At 44.0% G+C, this 14,715-nt stretch overlaps 1 protein-coding gene across 2 annotated transcripts in view; it reads left to right on the forward strand.

Annotated features, from left to right (window-relative positions):
• Positions 1 to 559: 559 nt before the first annotated feature.
• Positions 560 to 14,715, forward strand: part of EGFL6 (EGF like domain multiple 6) — a 43,619-nt gene continuing 29,463 nt past the window's right edge. For both annotated transcript variants that reach the window (XM_054188925.1, XM_054188927.1), the window contains exons 1-5: positions 560 to 685; positions 5,595 to 5,707; positions 7,814 to 7,906; positions 10,781 to 10,900; positions 14,422 to 14,541. In XM_054188925.1, the coding sequence (XP_054044900.1) occupies positions 618 to 685; positions 5,595 to 5,707; positions 7,814 to 7,906; positions 10,781 to 10,900; positions 14,422 to 14,541 (514 nt within the window). In that variant the 5' untranslated portion in view covers positions 560 to 617. The remainder of the gene's footprint in view (positions 686 to 5,594; positions 5,708 to 7,813; positions 7,907 to 10,780; positions 10,901 to 14,421; positions 14,542 to 14,715) is intronic.

Here is a 14,715-nt window from a genome sequence, read left to right on the forward strand (position 1 = left end):
AAAGCCGAAGGACTGGCGAGCAAGAAGTAATGTAACCAATTAGCATCAGCAGCTTAAGTAAAAACTTATCCCCGGGGCAGCTGCCTTAAGCAGCTTAAGCAAAGTTTGGCCACGGAAGGCCCTGCGACCGAAAGGCAAAACCGACAAAAATCTTTCAGTGCGAATGTGATGTCTCCCGGGATGGAAACCCAGCGGTAGGTGCCGGCCGCATGCCGGGATGCCTCCTGGGGAGGCAGCACCCGCGGGGAAGCCGTCGCCGGGCCCCCTCCCGACCCCGACACGGCTTTCCCTGCGGGGCGCACCGCCGTGGCTCCGTGCCGGTACCCGCGGGGGAGCCTGGTACCCTCCTCCGGTAACCTCCTCCCGCCTGGGGCATCCCGCCCGCCTCCCCGGTCCCGTTCGCCCGTCGGAGCCGCTCGCCCCGCCGGTGCCGGCTGCCCGCCCCGTCCCGGGCGGCCGGAGGCGGGCCCGCCCCGCCCCGCCCCGCCAGGTTATACGGCCCCGTCCCGCCGCCCGCCCGCTCTCCCTTCCTCCGCTGCCGCCGCCGCCGAGGGCCAGCCAGCCGCCGCCTCACCGCCGCGGGGCCGGGGCAGGGGCCGCCTCCCCGCGGCCGGGCGATGGTGCCGGCGCCCGGGGTCGCCCTGCTCGCCGCCCTCCTCGCCGCCGGGCCGGCCGCCGCGGGCAGGTGAGCGGGGACGGCGGGGCGGCGGTGGGAAGGGGAGGGGACGCGGGGACCCCGGCGTGGGGTCCGGGGCTGGGTCCGGCTCCGCGGGTGGCCGTGCCCGGGGCCGCCGTGCTCGCCCGCTGGCGCGGGTGTGAGCCAGACCCTCCTCTGCCCGTGTCCGTGGGGGCTGGCCTTTCGCGAAAGGGTGAGGGGATCGCAGCCGGCGCGGGTGCCGGTTCCCTCGCAGCAGTCACACCGGAGCCGTGGGGTTGTTTCAGCCCGGGAGAAACGGTGACTGCAGTGGCCCGTGGGAGATGCAGACGTGAGCACAGCTGCACCACGTACCGAAAGGTGCGAGCTGCTCTGCTCTTCGGTTTGCTTCTCTAAACAGACGCTTTGAAACCAGCCTTGCCCTGGCAGCTGCTGCGTTCTGCAGAGAGGGTATGCTCCAGAAACAGCAGGAGATTTCGGGAGATGATAAATAAAGCCCTTTCCTTCAGATCAAGCCATTCCGTTGCTCTCCTTCCCAGTCCTCCAGAAGCCACAAGTGCTGCAGCAAGGGAGTAGCTAGGGAAAGGAGAATTCGCAGCAACTGGGGATGAAGCCTTCAAGATGTTTGTGTGCTTTATTTGTTTAGTATCAAATTCGTGAGCGGGAATGTTTATGATCAACAAGTGGCAGTGTGCCGTGCCGGCGCACGCAGGGCTGTCCAGTGGTCAGTTCCTGGGCAACTGGAAGTTTATCATCTCCAGACCTGCTCTTATAGGTAACACGTTTGCCCTCACAGCAGAGCTCTGTTTAAATGCTCCTTAGTTATTTTTTGATGTGGCGTATTTGCATTTCAAACACTTTGAAAGGTGTAAAGCCACAAAATTAGAGCATTATCTCCTTCCAGAAGAAAGCACGGAGTTACCTGGAGCAAAGAGGGATGTGTTTGGTAAAAATGATGTTATTTGACAGTAAGCCGTGAAACATACGGGAAACCGGCAACTAAGACTGATTGCCCTACGGCCTGGCTTGTCCAAGCTGATGGTGGATGATGGTGGTGGCACCTCTCTTTTCTACCAAGTTTGTCATTCTGCCTTTTCCATTGGGAGGAAAAGGAAAGAAGAGATTTTCAAACATCTTGATGGAAGTCTTAGATGACGAGGGATTCCAGTTTAAGAGGTCAAAGAAATTCTATCAGCTCTGAATAGCTAGGACAAAGGAACAGGAAATGGTGAAAATTAGAATCAGTTTGGAAAAAATGAATTAATTATGATGATTTTTGTCTCTTAGAAGTGTGGGTTTTTGTCTCTGGACTTTTCTGCTCTGAGCACTTCTTTTAAGGAGTTTGATGGGCACAGGAAGCCCTAAAGGAACTTCTACGAGCCCAAACTAAACTTCATTTGGTGTTTTGGGAGGGACTCGCAGTGAAGCATGACTGTTGGCATGCTGAGTGCCTGAAACTGGCTGAAGGGATATCTAAGACACAGTTATAAAGGTGACACTTCTTTGGTTTTATTTAATATGACTATGGGTGAACTTTTCTTTAGAAGGAAGTCACTCTTCAAATAAACTTCTGTAAAAAAAAAAAACAAACAAAAGCAAAAAGCCAACCAAACGCCACAACAAAAAACCCTATGCCTTCATTTGTCAAAGTGTTCAAATTTATCTCTGCATGACATACACTCATAATAGACTTTTTAGGAATTTCTTTCAAATTGCTAAATTATGAAATACCATCTATTTTTCCTTCCAAATATACCAGTTGATCAAAATTTTAGGTTTGCTTCTAGTTATCTTTTGCTAGCAACAATGTTGGGAATTTTTTTTAGAGGAAAATTAAAGAAAGGGGTAATATCCTGTCTTTGAAGTTGACTGGAAGCTGCTAATAATATAATTGAGGCCTCTCCCTGCCCACCCCCCAGCAGCAGGCAGCTATTGTATGGGCAAGAGCTGACCGAAAATGTCCTGTAGAGATCTTATGGAAACAGTGCACTGAATCTATTCAGCAGCTGTGTCTTGAAGGGAAAAAAAAAAAAAAAAGAGGTTAAAAAAGAATGAAACAACAAAAAAGAGGAGTAGGGGGTGGCGGGGGTGAGTCTGTTGGATAAGCAAGTCTCAACATTCAGGTGTCCTTTATTCACCTTTCTTTCCCTGGTTATTGTAATATTTTCCTTTGCAGTTGTTTGTGTATTTAAGCTATTGGGGATATCAGTCATACCCTATCAATCAACCTTGCTCTGCTGGAAGATCTATCTAGCTGCTTGATCAGTGGAGCAGGTGAACTTTCTGGACGTGTTTTACCGTAAATACATAAGTTTTCTTTTTTTCATGTCAAGTTAAGTAAATCACTGCAAGAAGTCAGAGGTACTGTGTAGGAGTTTAAGGTGTGTCTTCACATCACACACCCAATTTATTTTGTCTGCTGCTCACCACTGTAGGTATGGAGTTATACACTCACCTGGTCCTGGCCACTGTCTGAATGCTTTCCTCTGAACTGGTCTTGATGACTTCTTTTGGGATAGGATTCATAATCTTCATATTACTCCAGAGAGGAACAATTTTTTTCAGCAGCAGCTGAGCAAATGGGACGTTACGTCATTCATGCTTATGTTTGTATCGTTATAGGCAGCATTAGGTCTTTCTCAGTTTGTGAAAGAGAGTACATATCTTAAAATTAGGTAGGATTAGTTCTCCTGGTTCTTCAATGCTCTTCAAGACTCTCACCCCTCTTGTGGCTGTGTTCATACTCATGTCACCCTCCGAGCATTGATGGACAGCAGTACAAGAGCAAATGGATATAAATCGGGTTTTCTCTTAACAAGCTCTTCTCTCGCTCATTTGGAGCTGCCTGACACCTAGTAGGAAGCGATAAGATCCCCCTCTCAGCTTTTGGTTTGTTCAACTGGAGCCAAGTTCTTCGTGTCCTCTCTAAAACAGGTTTTTCATTCTTCGGATATCACCATATATACCATATACAATTCATATTTCTTCACCATGGATGTCAAGAACTGTACACAATACAACCTGATACAGCCGCAGTAAAACTTCCCTGGAATTTTGACTGAAACACCTGAGATTCCCACCTATTTTATAATGGTCCTAGTGGCTCACAGTGATCTTATGACAGCTAATATGACCACGTCAACTAAGGAGGCCCTGGCTTATTTTAGAAGTTCTTGTTATTCATCTTCAATGTTCTTTGCTGAATGCCATCCTACTGGTATCAACCTTGGATGGCTCAGTCTGCCACTTGTTACCTTTAGCACCAGTGCTGAAAGCTGCTGACTTTTGGAGGTTGGAGTTCTTCACTAGAAACTCAGAGACGGCTCTTGCCACTGACCTGCACAGTGATGCAACTTGTGCAGTCCACCCTCTCTTGCCTTTCTTCTTCAGTCCTGTGTTTAGGCTACATGTTCTTCAAGGCCTGGTGTATTTTGCACACTTAGCAGACAGTGACAAGCACAACAGTCTCACTTAGGCTTCTAGCTACTCCCCGTGAAATCATAGAATCACACAGAATCACAGAATGGTTTGGGTTGGAAGGGACCTTAAAGATCATCTAGTTCCAACCCCACTGCGATGGGCAGGGACACCTCCTACATGAGTGTCATATAGGCAGGGATCAGGAGTGTCCTATATCTCCAGTCTGCATTACTTCTCCCCCAGCACCCAGGAGGGTCCATGTGACATTGTCCCGGAAAGGATCTACCTGCCTGAAAGGATGTTCTCTTTATAAATAATCTTTCTTTTACACAAAATGTTGAACTGACAGCAATAGCTAAGCTGATGGCTGGTGGTTCTTCACAGGTCAGAGGGACTAACCTGGCAAAACAGTTTCTCCTCCCAGATTTTGGGATCCAGGTTGGCTCTCTGGTCTCATTGACCTTTCCCACTGCCAAAGGTTTTATTGTGCAGCAGACTAAAAAATGCAACAGTTCCTAACTTTTTGATTTTTTTCCACTTTTTTCCCTACCATGGGACTGTTTGTTGCTATGTATTGCTCCCCTCAGTATCCCAAGTATCTTGCTACGAAGCTCTCGCAGATAAGGTATTTTCTGTGTCAGAAACAACACTTTGGACTTTTTGAAGAAAATGCATTTTAAATTATGGCCTGGAAAAAGCAGTGGGGACAGAGTATTTTGTATAAAGAAGAGAATTTCATAAAGGGCATAGGCTTGTGGTAATGGAGAACTTAAGTAACAGCAAGCAGAGGGAGAAGAGAACCAGAGTCACAGCAGCCTTTGCAGCATGGAGTAGGTCTACAAGACTAACACGGTTGTGTATTTCCATCGGGTTTATAATTTTGGCAACTAACATCATAGGTTTTCCAACTCTTGTAGCTGTTACTTACTGGCAGATTAAATGAACGTTAATCTGTATGGCCAGGGAGTCCTGTGCAACCAGGATGCACGTAAGCCTCTGAGCTTATACAATCAGTCTACACACATGCAGTGGCTGTGAACCTACAAGTCACTAGCTTTTATGGGGCTGACTGATGTTCAGAAAGCTGCTTTTCTGTAGAATCATTACTTCATCATCCAAAGCAATAGCGCTGTCAGTTATGGCATCATATATCCAATCCAGATTCTTCACGTGACACAAGCTGGAGTAGCCCCATTGACTTCACTGATACTAAAAATGACTCATTCAAGCAGGGGACCTGGCTGTATTTTTTGCCTTTGCCGTGCTTCTCATTAGAAAGGATTTATGTTGCACAGTTAATTTATTGCAGATGAAACATTCCCATCTCCTGTTTCTCCAACCAAATGCAACTTTGCATTCCTTTGCATTTAGGTACATTGCTGAATGCTCCAAGGTTTGGTGAAATAAAAATGCCTGAGAGTGGATAACGCATGAGGGAAATGTACAATGGAGTACACGGAGCAGTGGATTAAAGTGTGTGAGTGCTTGCTGGAGCTAGCGTTTATCATTCTTTACACAGCTCGAGAGCTCGTGGGCAACTGATGACTGTGGGCCAGCCTGGGGTGTGTCGCTATGGTTCTAGGCTGGATTGCTGTTACGGCTGGAAAAAGAACAACAAGGGCCACTGCGAAGGTAACATTAATACTTAATGCTTGTTTCCTCTTCATGGCTGTGTACTTGGTACTAATAAAGGCATTTCATATACGTCTACCAGAAGCTACAGAAAGAAACCTTCCAAATGAAATCTCTTAACTGTGAGAGAGGGAATAAAACATGTTTGAGAGACCATCTCCTCAAAAAGGCAGAACTTTGGGTAAATAATAACAAACAACAAAATATATATTCAAAAATTCTTAGGTCCAGAAGGCACCATCTGTTCTTATCTCCTGCTCAGCCCTGGTCAGTGCCTATACTGTTACAGCTGTCGAGTAAGCGCCAAAAATGCCATGTCTTCTAATGCTTCATATGGACCCCTGAAGTGTTTTTTTTATCAGTTGGTATCCGTTATCTTCAGAAGTACACAGCCTCTGAGAACCAGGAGGTTTTAACTTTCTAAAAATATAAATCAAACTCAAGTAACATATCCACCTGTCTTCAGCTTGGGTAGCCAGCCAGTGTTCTGGTCTGTGGATCGTTGGCTCAACGAAGAGTCGATGTCTCTTAAGACGTTTCTAATTTGTTAAAATTTTAGAGATCTCAAGGAGAAGGTGATGTGGAAGCTCTCTCTAGCTGTACTTGGGCAAAACACAACAAAGTCATAAAACAGATGTTTTAAGAATCGTTCTCTGATGTTGCACCTGTTGTCCCGGAGAGTTTGGCATTGTATATCTGTAGAATTTGAATAGAGGCTTCGAGTTACTCATTGCTGAAAATCAACAGACTGACGTCTAAAAAGGAAACATGCCAAAAAGTCTCTGCTCTGTATATACAGCATGACAGTATAAAAAAGGAAAAACTGTTTAATACCTTTATTAATATTTATGCATTGCTTAATAACATTTTAGTTTGATGCTAATTAATACTTCGAGGTACAACTGGCAAATGTAACCGATCAACCAGTGGAGTAAGTTGTCTTGTTGTAACGCAATTGGGTGCTTTCACAGGTGCTTTCTTAGTAAAATTCAGTTTTCATAAACTTTTAAGATTCTTCTTCGGCAGATTTCTTTAGGCCAACTGTAATTCTGCATTGTGAATCCAGCTGCAGTGGTGTTCTCTGCTTCAGTGTTGATACTCAGCTGGTCTTGCAGTATGCCACAGTGCATTCAGCGATACAGGTAGTGTTGAAATATGCCTTAATCTGCAGAGCTAGTATATCTGAGCGAATTTTTAAAAGTAGGGAATATACTTGAATTCAGCAGTATGTGTTTTAATTAAGAATTTTACTGTATAGTAACTAACACCGTGACTTTCATGTTTCTTCTAGTTCGCATAGCAGCTTAATTACACAAGGTAGCAAGATGCGCATCATGGTTCATACTCCTTTGCTGTTTTTCCACGTTTTCCCGAATAACTCTCATGTTGACAATCATATTGACTTTAGGAACCTTTAGCCTTAAAAAAGTCAGCATTTAATTTCTGCCTAATGATCCAGAGGGATGAGAGTTAGAAAACCTTTACTTTCTAATGCATCCAGCGCTCTCAAGTCATCGTAAGCCTGATGCAATTATGCTTATTGGGATGTGTGGTAAGGATAGTTGTCTGATAGTTTGAGAGATGTACTCTGGCTGTTCCACCATGGGATGTACACGTTCCTCAGGTGTAGGTGAGGAGATCCAAGAGTGGAAAACTGCTGTAGGATAATGTGTCTCCTTTGACTGCAGGAGAGTGCCGTTGCCTCTTTCCTACTCCAGATGCCAAGCGTAGCAAGTCGAGCTGCTGGCTAGCTGGTTCTCACATAGGCTTCTTAAAAATAGGAAAAAGGCAAGAGTACAAAACTAAATGTGAATTGTAAGCATGGCAGAAAAATCACGAGGGAGAGAGCTAAAAGGAGTCCCTTCTTTTCCAGGTCTTTACAAACCTGGCAAAGCAGACACTCGTGTACACCATGCTAGTGTCACTTTTCTCCAGCAGAAATAAAGTGTTGATGGGTAGCTACCATGCCCAAACTAAAGGGAGAGGTATGAAGGATGCTGACCTTGTGCAACAAGTTTTTAGGCAACTAAGAAGGGACGAAGTTCTCAAATAGAGTCTTTCTAACTTTTTCTTTTTCTCTCTCCTTTCCCTGCCTGCCTCCTCCAGCTATCTGTGGACACGGCTGCAAGTATGGCGAGTGCACGGGACCAAACAAGTGCAAATGTTTCCCTGGATTTACGGGGAAGACCTGTAATCAAGGTTTGTGCACATGGGGGTATTACTCCAGAAAGCAGACTGTTGATGTTCTGTCTCCTTATCTTGTACTACGGATTGTGTCATCTTCCAAAATAGTAAAACAAGATATGTTCTTGTTTACATAAAAGAGCTTAGATTTTAAGACTCTTGCATGTCCAGCATCCCAGGCAAGCTCTAAGCCTCCTTCAGCACGCAGTAGTTTGAACCTATGTCATGTATCTCCTGCTGGCTGATGACAAGGGCAAACTCTCACATTTATAATCAGAGGACTAAGGCGGGGAGACATTATATAGGAAATTATTAGGAGAGCTGGAATTCAAATCCAGAACCCATGTTATTTTCTTAACTAGCAACCCATGTTACTTTCTTAACTAACCTTCTCATCAGAAAGACATGCAATTATGTGCTAGACATGTAATTTCTCAAGCTGCCTGGGCCAATGCCATCTGTTTGCATATGCCGATTGGTATTTTTGAGAACACAGAATTGGGAGTCTTTAGAACTGCATATTCAGAAACTTTGAATGCACCACTTTCCCTCCATAAACTTGCAATTCGACATGGAAATATTTCAGCTAACACGTTGGTGAGAACTCAGCTTTTTTTTTTTTTTTTTCCTTTCCTAATACATGAGACCCTTGTGTTGGATGAGATGAAAAGAGCAGGTCCCAGAGCATGGAGTGAGGTGGTCCCACTGCGCTGCAGATGAGTGAGGGAACGTGAGGGAACCATGATATAAATGGATGCATCTATTCTTGCTACCTTCCTAAGCACCTGCAGTCTTTGCTTGCAAATGTCACATTGACATGCTAAAAACATATTTCAGAGTCAAAACAACCCATTTATTACACAGTGTCTTTCAAACAATATGCTGTAAAGCTGTACTGTTAAGCATTTTGGAAAACCATCTTTTGCACTTTTGATATAAGTAAATTCCTCAGCACCAGTAGAGAGGGAAGTGAAACAGCAGCCGTGGCAGTGTGTAATTGATGTGTAGGTATCACTTACAACTTCATCCTCTAAACCCTGAAGTTTAACCTCAAAAATTATTTGACGTCTTGAGTGTTACCAAAAGGCAACAGAGAAGCCCCCAGCTTTTAGGTATTTTCTGTGCAGTAACTCCCGCTGGATTTGATATGCCCTCCATACACAAGCAGGTCAGTTCTGCACACTTGCAGTAGATTCAGAGACTGGGGCTTGGTGGAAACACCGCACAGACCTACATGTGCAAATTGCCTGTTAGCCCCCTGAGCTCTTCTACCTTCTGAAGCACAGCCAGGAATTTTTTCATAAAGCAGTGGCTGGCACAGGCCAGAAATGTCCTGGAGCTATTTCAATAGTATAGCCATATAGGTGGTCGTGTTCCAGCAGCCAGTAGTGCTCAGAGCCACTTTTAATTTACTGGCAGATGTAGCCTTGGTCTGTCCTTAAAGCAGAATGCCCTGCTGAGCAAGCTCAACATGAGCTAACTAAAATAACAGAGATAAGGGGGACTGTATTAGTCTGCCACCGAGTCTGAGCTAAATTAGCCTTATCTCCATGGGTTCCCTTTTAGAGCTGTGTATGCTATCTGTACATTACTGCGCATTGTGCAAGATAGGGCAGGTAAGCGCTTTTGAAAATGTATGGTCTAAGTGGAATAACTTTTGTTCCCCTCTAGTTTCTTTGTTAAGAGAGTCTTGGTTATTTAGCGGAGCCCCAGTAGCACAAAAATCCAATGTGATTTGCAAGCTGATAGGTTGTCCTTTTTCAAACAGACCCTGTGTTTAAATAATAGAATGCAACCCTCTTTCTTCCCTGGACTGAGCTGTAACAAACTCTTCTGCACACCTGTAACCACAAAAAAAGTTTATGCTTTGAATGGTATGGAGTTTCTTTTGTGGTCTGCAGGGCCCATAGACACGAGAACAGATGCTTCTCCCATTAGAAGTGGAGCCGCACAAGCTCAGTGCTTGGAGACCTGCCTCTACTGAAATTACATCATTGGTCTTGTGTGCCGTTAAGCAGATGTTGAACGGGCTGCGTACACTGGTGCATTCTGTTAATGAGTTCTGTCTGTTCACTAGTGAGGTTTCAAAATGCAAGAGGTAGAGGTGTTGGTTCACAGAAGTCACAAGCGCAGATGTTGTCCCCTTGCCACAGGACCACATAGCGTTGTCAGCCTGCACCACACAAATCAAACTCATCAGGATCCCGGTTTTCTCCTTGTGAAGGATAGCTATTGGCAATTTGAAATTAATTTAGCTTCCGCAAAGCTGGAATTTGATCTCAAAATCCTGGATTTTGAGAAGGATTTAGGATGCTTTTATTCTCAGGATTTTGAGATTTTTGAGATTTGTGAGATTTTGACTTTTATTCTCAAAGTCACATGATTTTTATGTATTGTATTTCATCTCTGCTAGACGTCCCTGCCCTGATAACCTTGATACCAACGTGTAGGTCGCCAAAAAAAATCTTTGTTTCACTTTATCTGAAGCTGATCTGCTGTTCTTAGTCTCACATCTTTGCCTTTCTAGTACAGAGGTCAGCTGGAGGACTGAAATCTCCAGCTAGAGTCAGAGAAATCCAGACAAATAACTCCCAGAAAACAGAGTAACTGCAATTTTCTCCCCACCCCTCCACCTCTTCCTAACAAGCTGCCAGATGTGGCCAGAGTTTGCATTAGTTTTTCAGGTGTAGAAGCCTGTGTGCGTTAGTTTTGCTAGCAGTCTTTCAGCCAGATGGTCTGCTAAACTCTCATCTTGCAAGGGGCTGGCTCACTTTCAGTCCGGGCGATTTTACTGTGGGGAATTCATGGCCTTAAGCAATATTATCCACCTATATGTATGAACGTATGTGTATAAACCCAGCACTCACTTCATTCCAATGACTTCTGCAGATCTGAACGAATGTGGACTGAAGCCACGTCCCTGTGAGCACAGATGTATGAATACACATGGCAGCTACAAGTGCTATTGTCTCAACGGGTACATGCTTATGCCAGATGGCACATGTGCAAGTAAGTAATAGAGCTGATAGGACAGGCACAGCAAAATCATCTAATCGCGTTTGATCCCGGCAGATTTTCTTCCTGCGATGAATGGATTTAGCTTATTCAGGACAGGGTCTTTGCCTCCGCTCTCTGGTACTGTCAGCAGCTGAAAGAGGCTTTCTATTTGGCAGTATATGGAGAAAGTAAACTAGGTCATACTTGTGTTTTGGTGTCCAGAGGAATTTCTGTCCTGCAAGAAGCAAGAATCTTTGATAGCGTTACTTCAGATGAAGGACAGCTAGTAAAACCTTGGTGTATAGTCCTGCCATTTCATCTGTTGAATAAGGATGAATGAAAGCAAAGCACCAATATAGGCTACTTTTTACTGTGCTGAATTTCTTGCCATTACTCCTTGCTTTACCTTTCTGTGCTCCTTGACTCATTTTCTCTGAGTGTTAACATGCTTCCCACACTTGCCGCCAGCTTCTTGCAAACATTTGTTCACTGAGCTAAGGCTTATCTAAACTGTACTTCTACCTATTTTCTTTGTCTTTAAGCCAGTATGTAGTGGAAAGGATTCTGCTTTCTTAGCCAACCTGATTTTTTAGACCTGAGGAAGCTTCCTATTTGTCAATGGCACTGTTTTGTTTGTAGAAAATACTCTCTTTTTTCTTCACCTGAGCTGTTCCGTACAGGTATTTTGGCTTTGAATTTCACAAAACCCTAGGTAACATGGTGACAGCCAGCCCTTTCTGGAGTCCACTGGACCGGAGCAGATGCATCAGTTGGACAAGGAAGCTAGCTGGTCCCTGCTTGAGAGGTCTGTCCTAAAGCAATGGACCTAGCTCTATGGGGTGCAGCACAATCTTTCCCATGGATATGCCAGAGAACCAGAAACTCTGAAAGGCTTTGATCTCCAAACCTTGGAGAAAATCACGCACCAGGCAGCGTGTCCGTTTGGCGAGTTTGCTGTCAGTTTTGGGATAACTGGAAAAATACCCAGCCTTGGCAAACATTCGCAGGAGTGCAGGGTCTGCAGCTCTGGGGCAGGCAGAAAAGCCAGAGCTCCGACTCCCTCTCTCTTAGGGCAGGGAGGCTGAAATTGCTGTGAAAGGTGCCTGGGGCCACAGCTTTTCGAGGGTTTCCCTTCCCGGCATCACAGCTCGGGGCTGTGCCTCTGCGTTACTAATCATGGTGGGTTATCTGCAGCAGACACCAGCTGCGGGGCCCTGAGAAACGGATATATATTCCATCCATTTCTTCCAAGATAATTTGTATATCTGCTGACATCATACGCCAAGCAGTTTTCTGTAAGGCCACTGGCTTATGGACAGCTGAAGTTGGCAGAAGCCAGAACTATAGTTAAAAGAAACTGTCCTGTCTCGCTTCCCCTTGAGCCCAGCGGCAGCTTTGTCCTGTCCGTCCCTCCCTCCCCCTGCTCTGAGTACAGACGCTTGCTGCCGCCATGCTTCAGCTTTCCACAGGTTGCGTTTCACTTTGGCACACGGAAATGTTATTTCTCAGTGGAACCCCAACAAACACTGACACGGAATGGAACCAAATTTCAGGGGAGAAAAAAAGGTTTCCCACAGAAGGGAAGTCTTCATTCTTCACAGCTCTAGTTAAGGAGGCAAAAACCTTTATATTCATCCAGCTTGTGCTTCATTAACTCAACCCATCTGCCACCTTCCAGTCCTGAAGAGCCTTTATTTTCTTAAGCAGAAACTATGATTACGACATGAAATAGTGAATTATTTACTCAAGTAGAAATTATTTTTGGTTAAGTTTACTAGCATCCCATTTCACTTGGTGCTAACTTGTGCTCGGATGAAATGCTGGGTTATTTAACCAACTGTAGAATCTCATCATTTTATTCAGGCAAACATTTTGTGCGTATTATTGCTCCTTTTGAATCAAATTCTCCGTGATGTAAGTCTTCTTCACAAGATGAAGTCTACCTAGTCTAAGCAGTCAGGCTTATCTGCAACCACACCAAGGGATTGTGGAGCTGGAAGAAGGGTATCAGAAGAATGTGGCTTTGGGCCACAGAGAATGATTGCTTAAAATAGTTAGTAGGTTAGTACCTAACACAAAATCACTCAAGTTTTGCAAGAGTTCCTATACTAGATATGATTAGCAATTCATCTAAACCAATATTATGCCTAACCAAAGCCAGCAACAGGAGCTTCAAACGAAAGAGAAAACAATTATCAGTTAAAGAATAATATTTAGTAAGTTTCTTTATTGCCACTTAGGAAGTAAATAATACCACAAAGTATTATGATTTACAGTCTGTCTTTTTTTCACTCTTACCTCCTGCTACTGTGTATGTTCTCATTCATGCAAAAGTAAAATACTTTTGCAAATACAGTGAATCATTGGCCTTGGATATTTATCACTTAGCCACGGAGTCTAAACAAACCAGGCTAAGAAAAACAATTTTAGCACAGAATATACAGATTAATTTTAATAGCACACAGAACTAATATGCATTATATTTTACATTCAAATCACAAATGATATGGCTGTAGCTATATATGCATGTGCACACATCATTGTCTTTTCTATAAACTCTGTTATTACGCATTCTGAAAGTGCTGCTACTTCTGACAATAAACATGTTGCATTTTGGAATAAAATTCGTATCTTTTTCTACTTAAACAGTAGCCAGTATTCAAGTTCTTGCAGTTGGTTTCTGTCTCTAGTAAACTGACAACTGTTCCAGGCTTTTCACTTACAAAGAACCTCTATACAGTTCTGTTCCCCTGAATACTACCAGAGCGAAATAGCTGGAAATACTTTCTTTGCACACACCTCCATCTGTCGAATAAACACTTCCAAATACTAATTCTCTCCCTGGCACCAAAACACTGATTTTAGAAATATCTCCCTATATGCTTAATACATTCGTCCTACTTTTCAAACCTCTCATAGGTCTCTCAAACAAGATCTAGAACCCTATGTTTCTCTTTAGCGGCTAATCAGCCGTCTCCAACAATTCACACCCCTCACCAGTCTGTGCAACCAGGACGTATTCTGGGTAGTGCCTCTTTAGAGTCAGACACCTGTTCTATAAAGGATCAAAATAAAGGGCATCAGGCTAAGTCCATCAGGCTAAATAGTTTTAAAAAACAAACTCTATACTAAAGCATGTTTAATGGTGAGCAATAAAAACATTTCACCACCAAATAGCGGTTTTACGTATTATAAAACTGTCGCAACGGAAAACGTAGAAAAACCCCACTTTTTGTCTACTTAGAGCAGTTCCGTCTCTGAATCGAAAAGGCAATAGTAAGAAATCACAGAAATTGGAACAGAGGAAGAAGAAGGAATAAGGGCAGATCAGGAAAGTACAAAGTGAAGGGGAGAGGGAATTTAAGATCTGTCTCATGGACTGCTGAATTGTTTAATATAGGAATATCTTGGTTAATGATGAATGTATTTTTGTTGTTCTGATGAATTTTCTGCGTTCGTCCAGATCTAAATTTTAAGCGTGTGATCCCAGTCTAGATTTTTGCTCTTTTTGTTATTTTCAACACTGTTTTCAGGTTCTAGGACTTGTGCCATGGTGAATTGCCAGTATGGATGTGAAGAAGTCAAAGGGGAGGTACAGTGTCTTTGTCCATCGGGTGGCCTTCAGTTGGGACCAAACGGAAGGACATGCATCGGTATGGTTAGAGAGATCACTCTCACCTTCTTTTCTATAGATTCTCAAAAAACTTAAGAGTCTGAGGAAAGGGTAATAAGTGGTTAGCTGTTCTCACTGGCTTGAATAATGCTTCTTGTTTCTCGGAGTGTGATGTAAGGCTTATGTGCTTTTTAAAAAAACCATTCTTGTAGCA

The sequence above is a fragment of the Rissa tridactyla genome, chromosome 1 (assembly GCF_028500815.1).
Source record: "Rissa tridactyla isolate bRisTri1 chromosome 1, bRisTri1.patW.cur.20221130, whole genome shotgun sequence".
Classification (NCBI taxonomy): domain Eukaryota; kingdom Metazoa; phylum Chordata; class Aves; order Charadriiformes; family Laridae; genus Rissa; species Rissa tridactyla.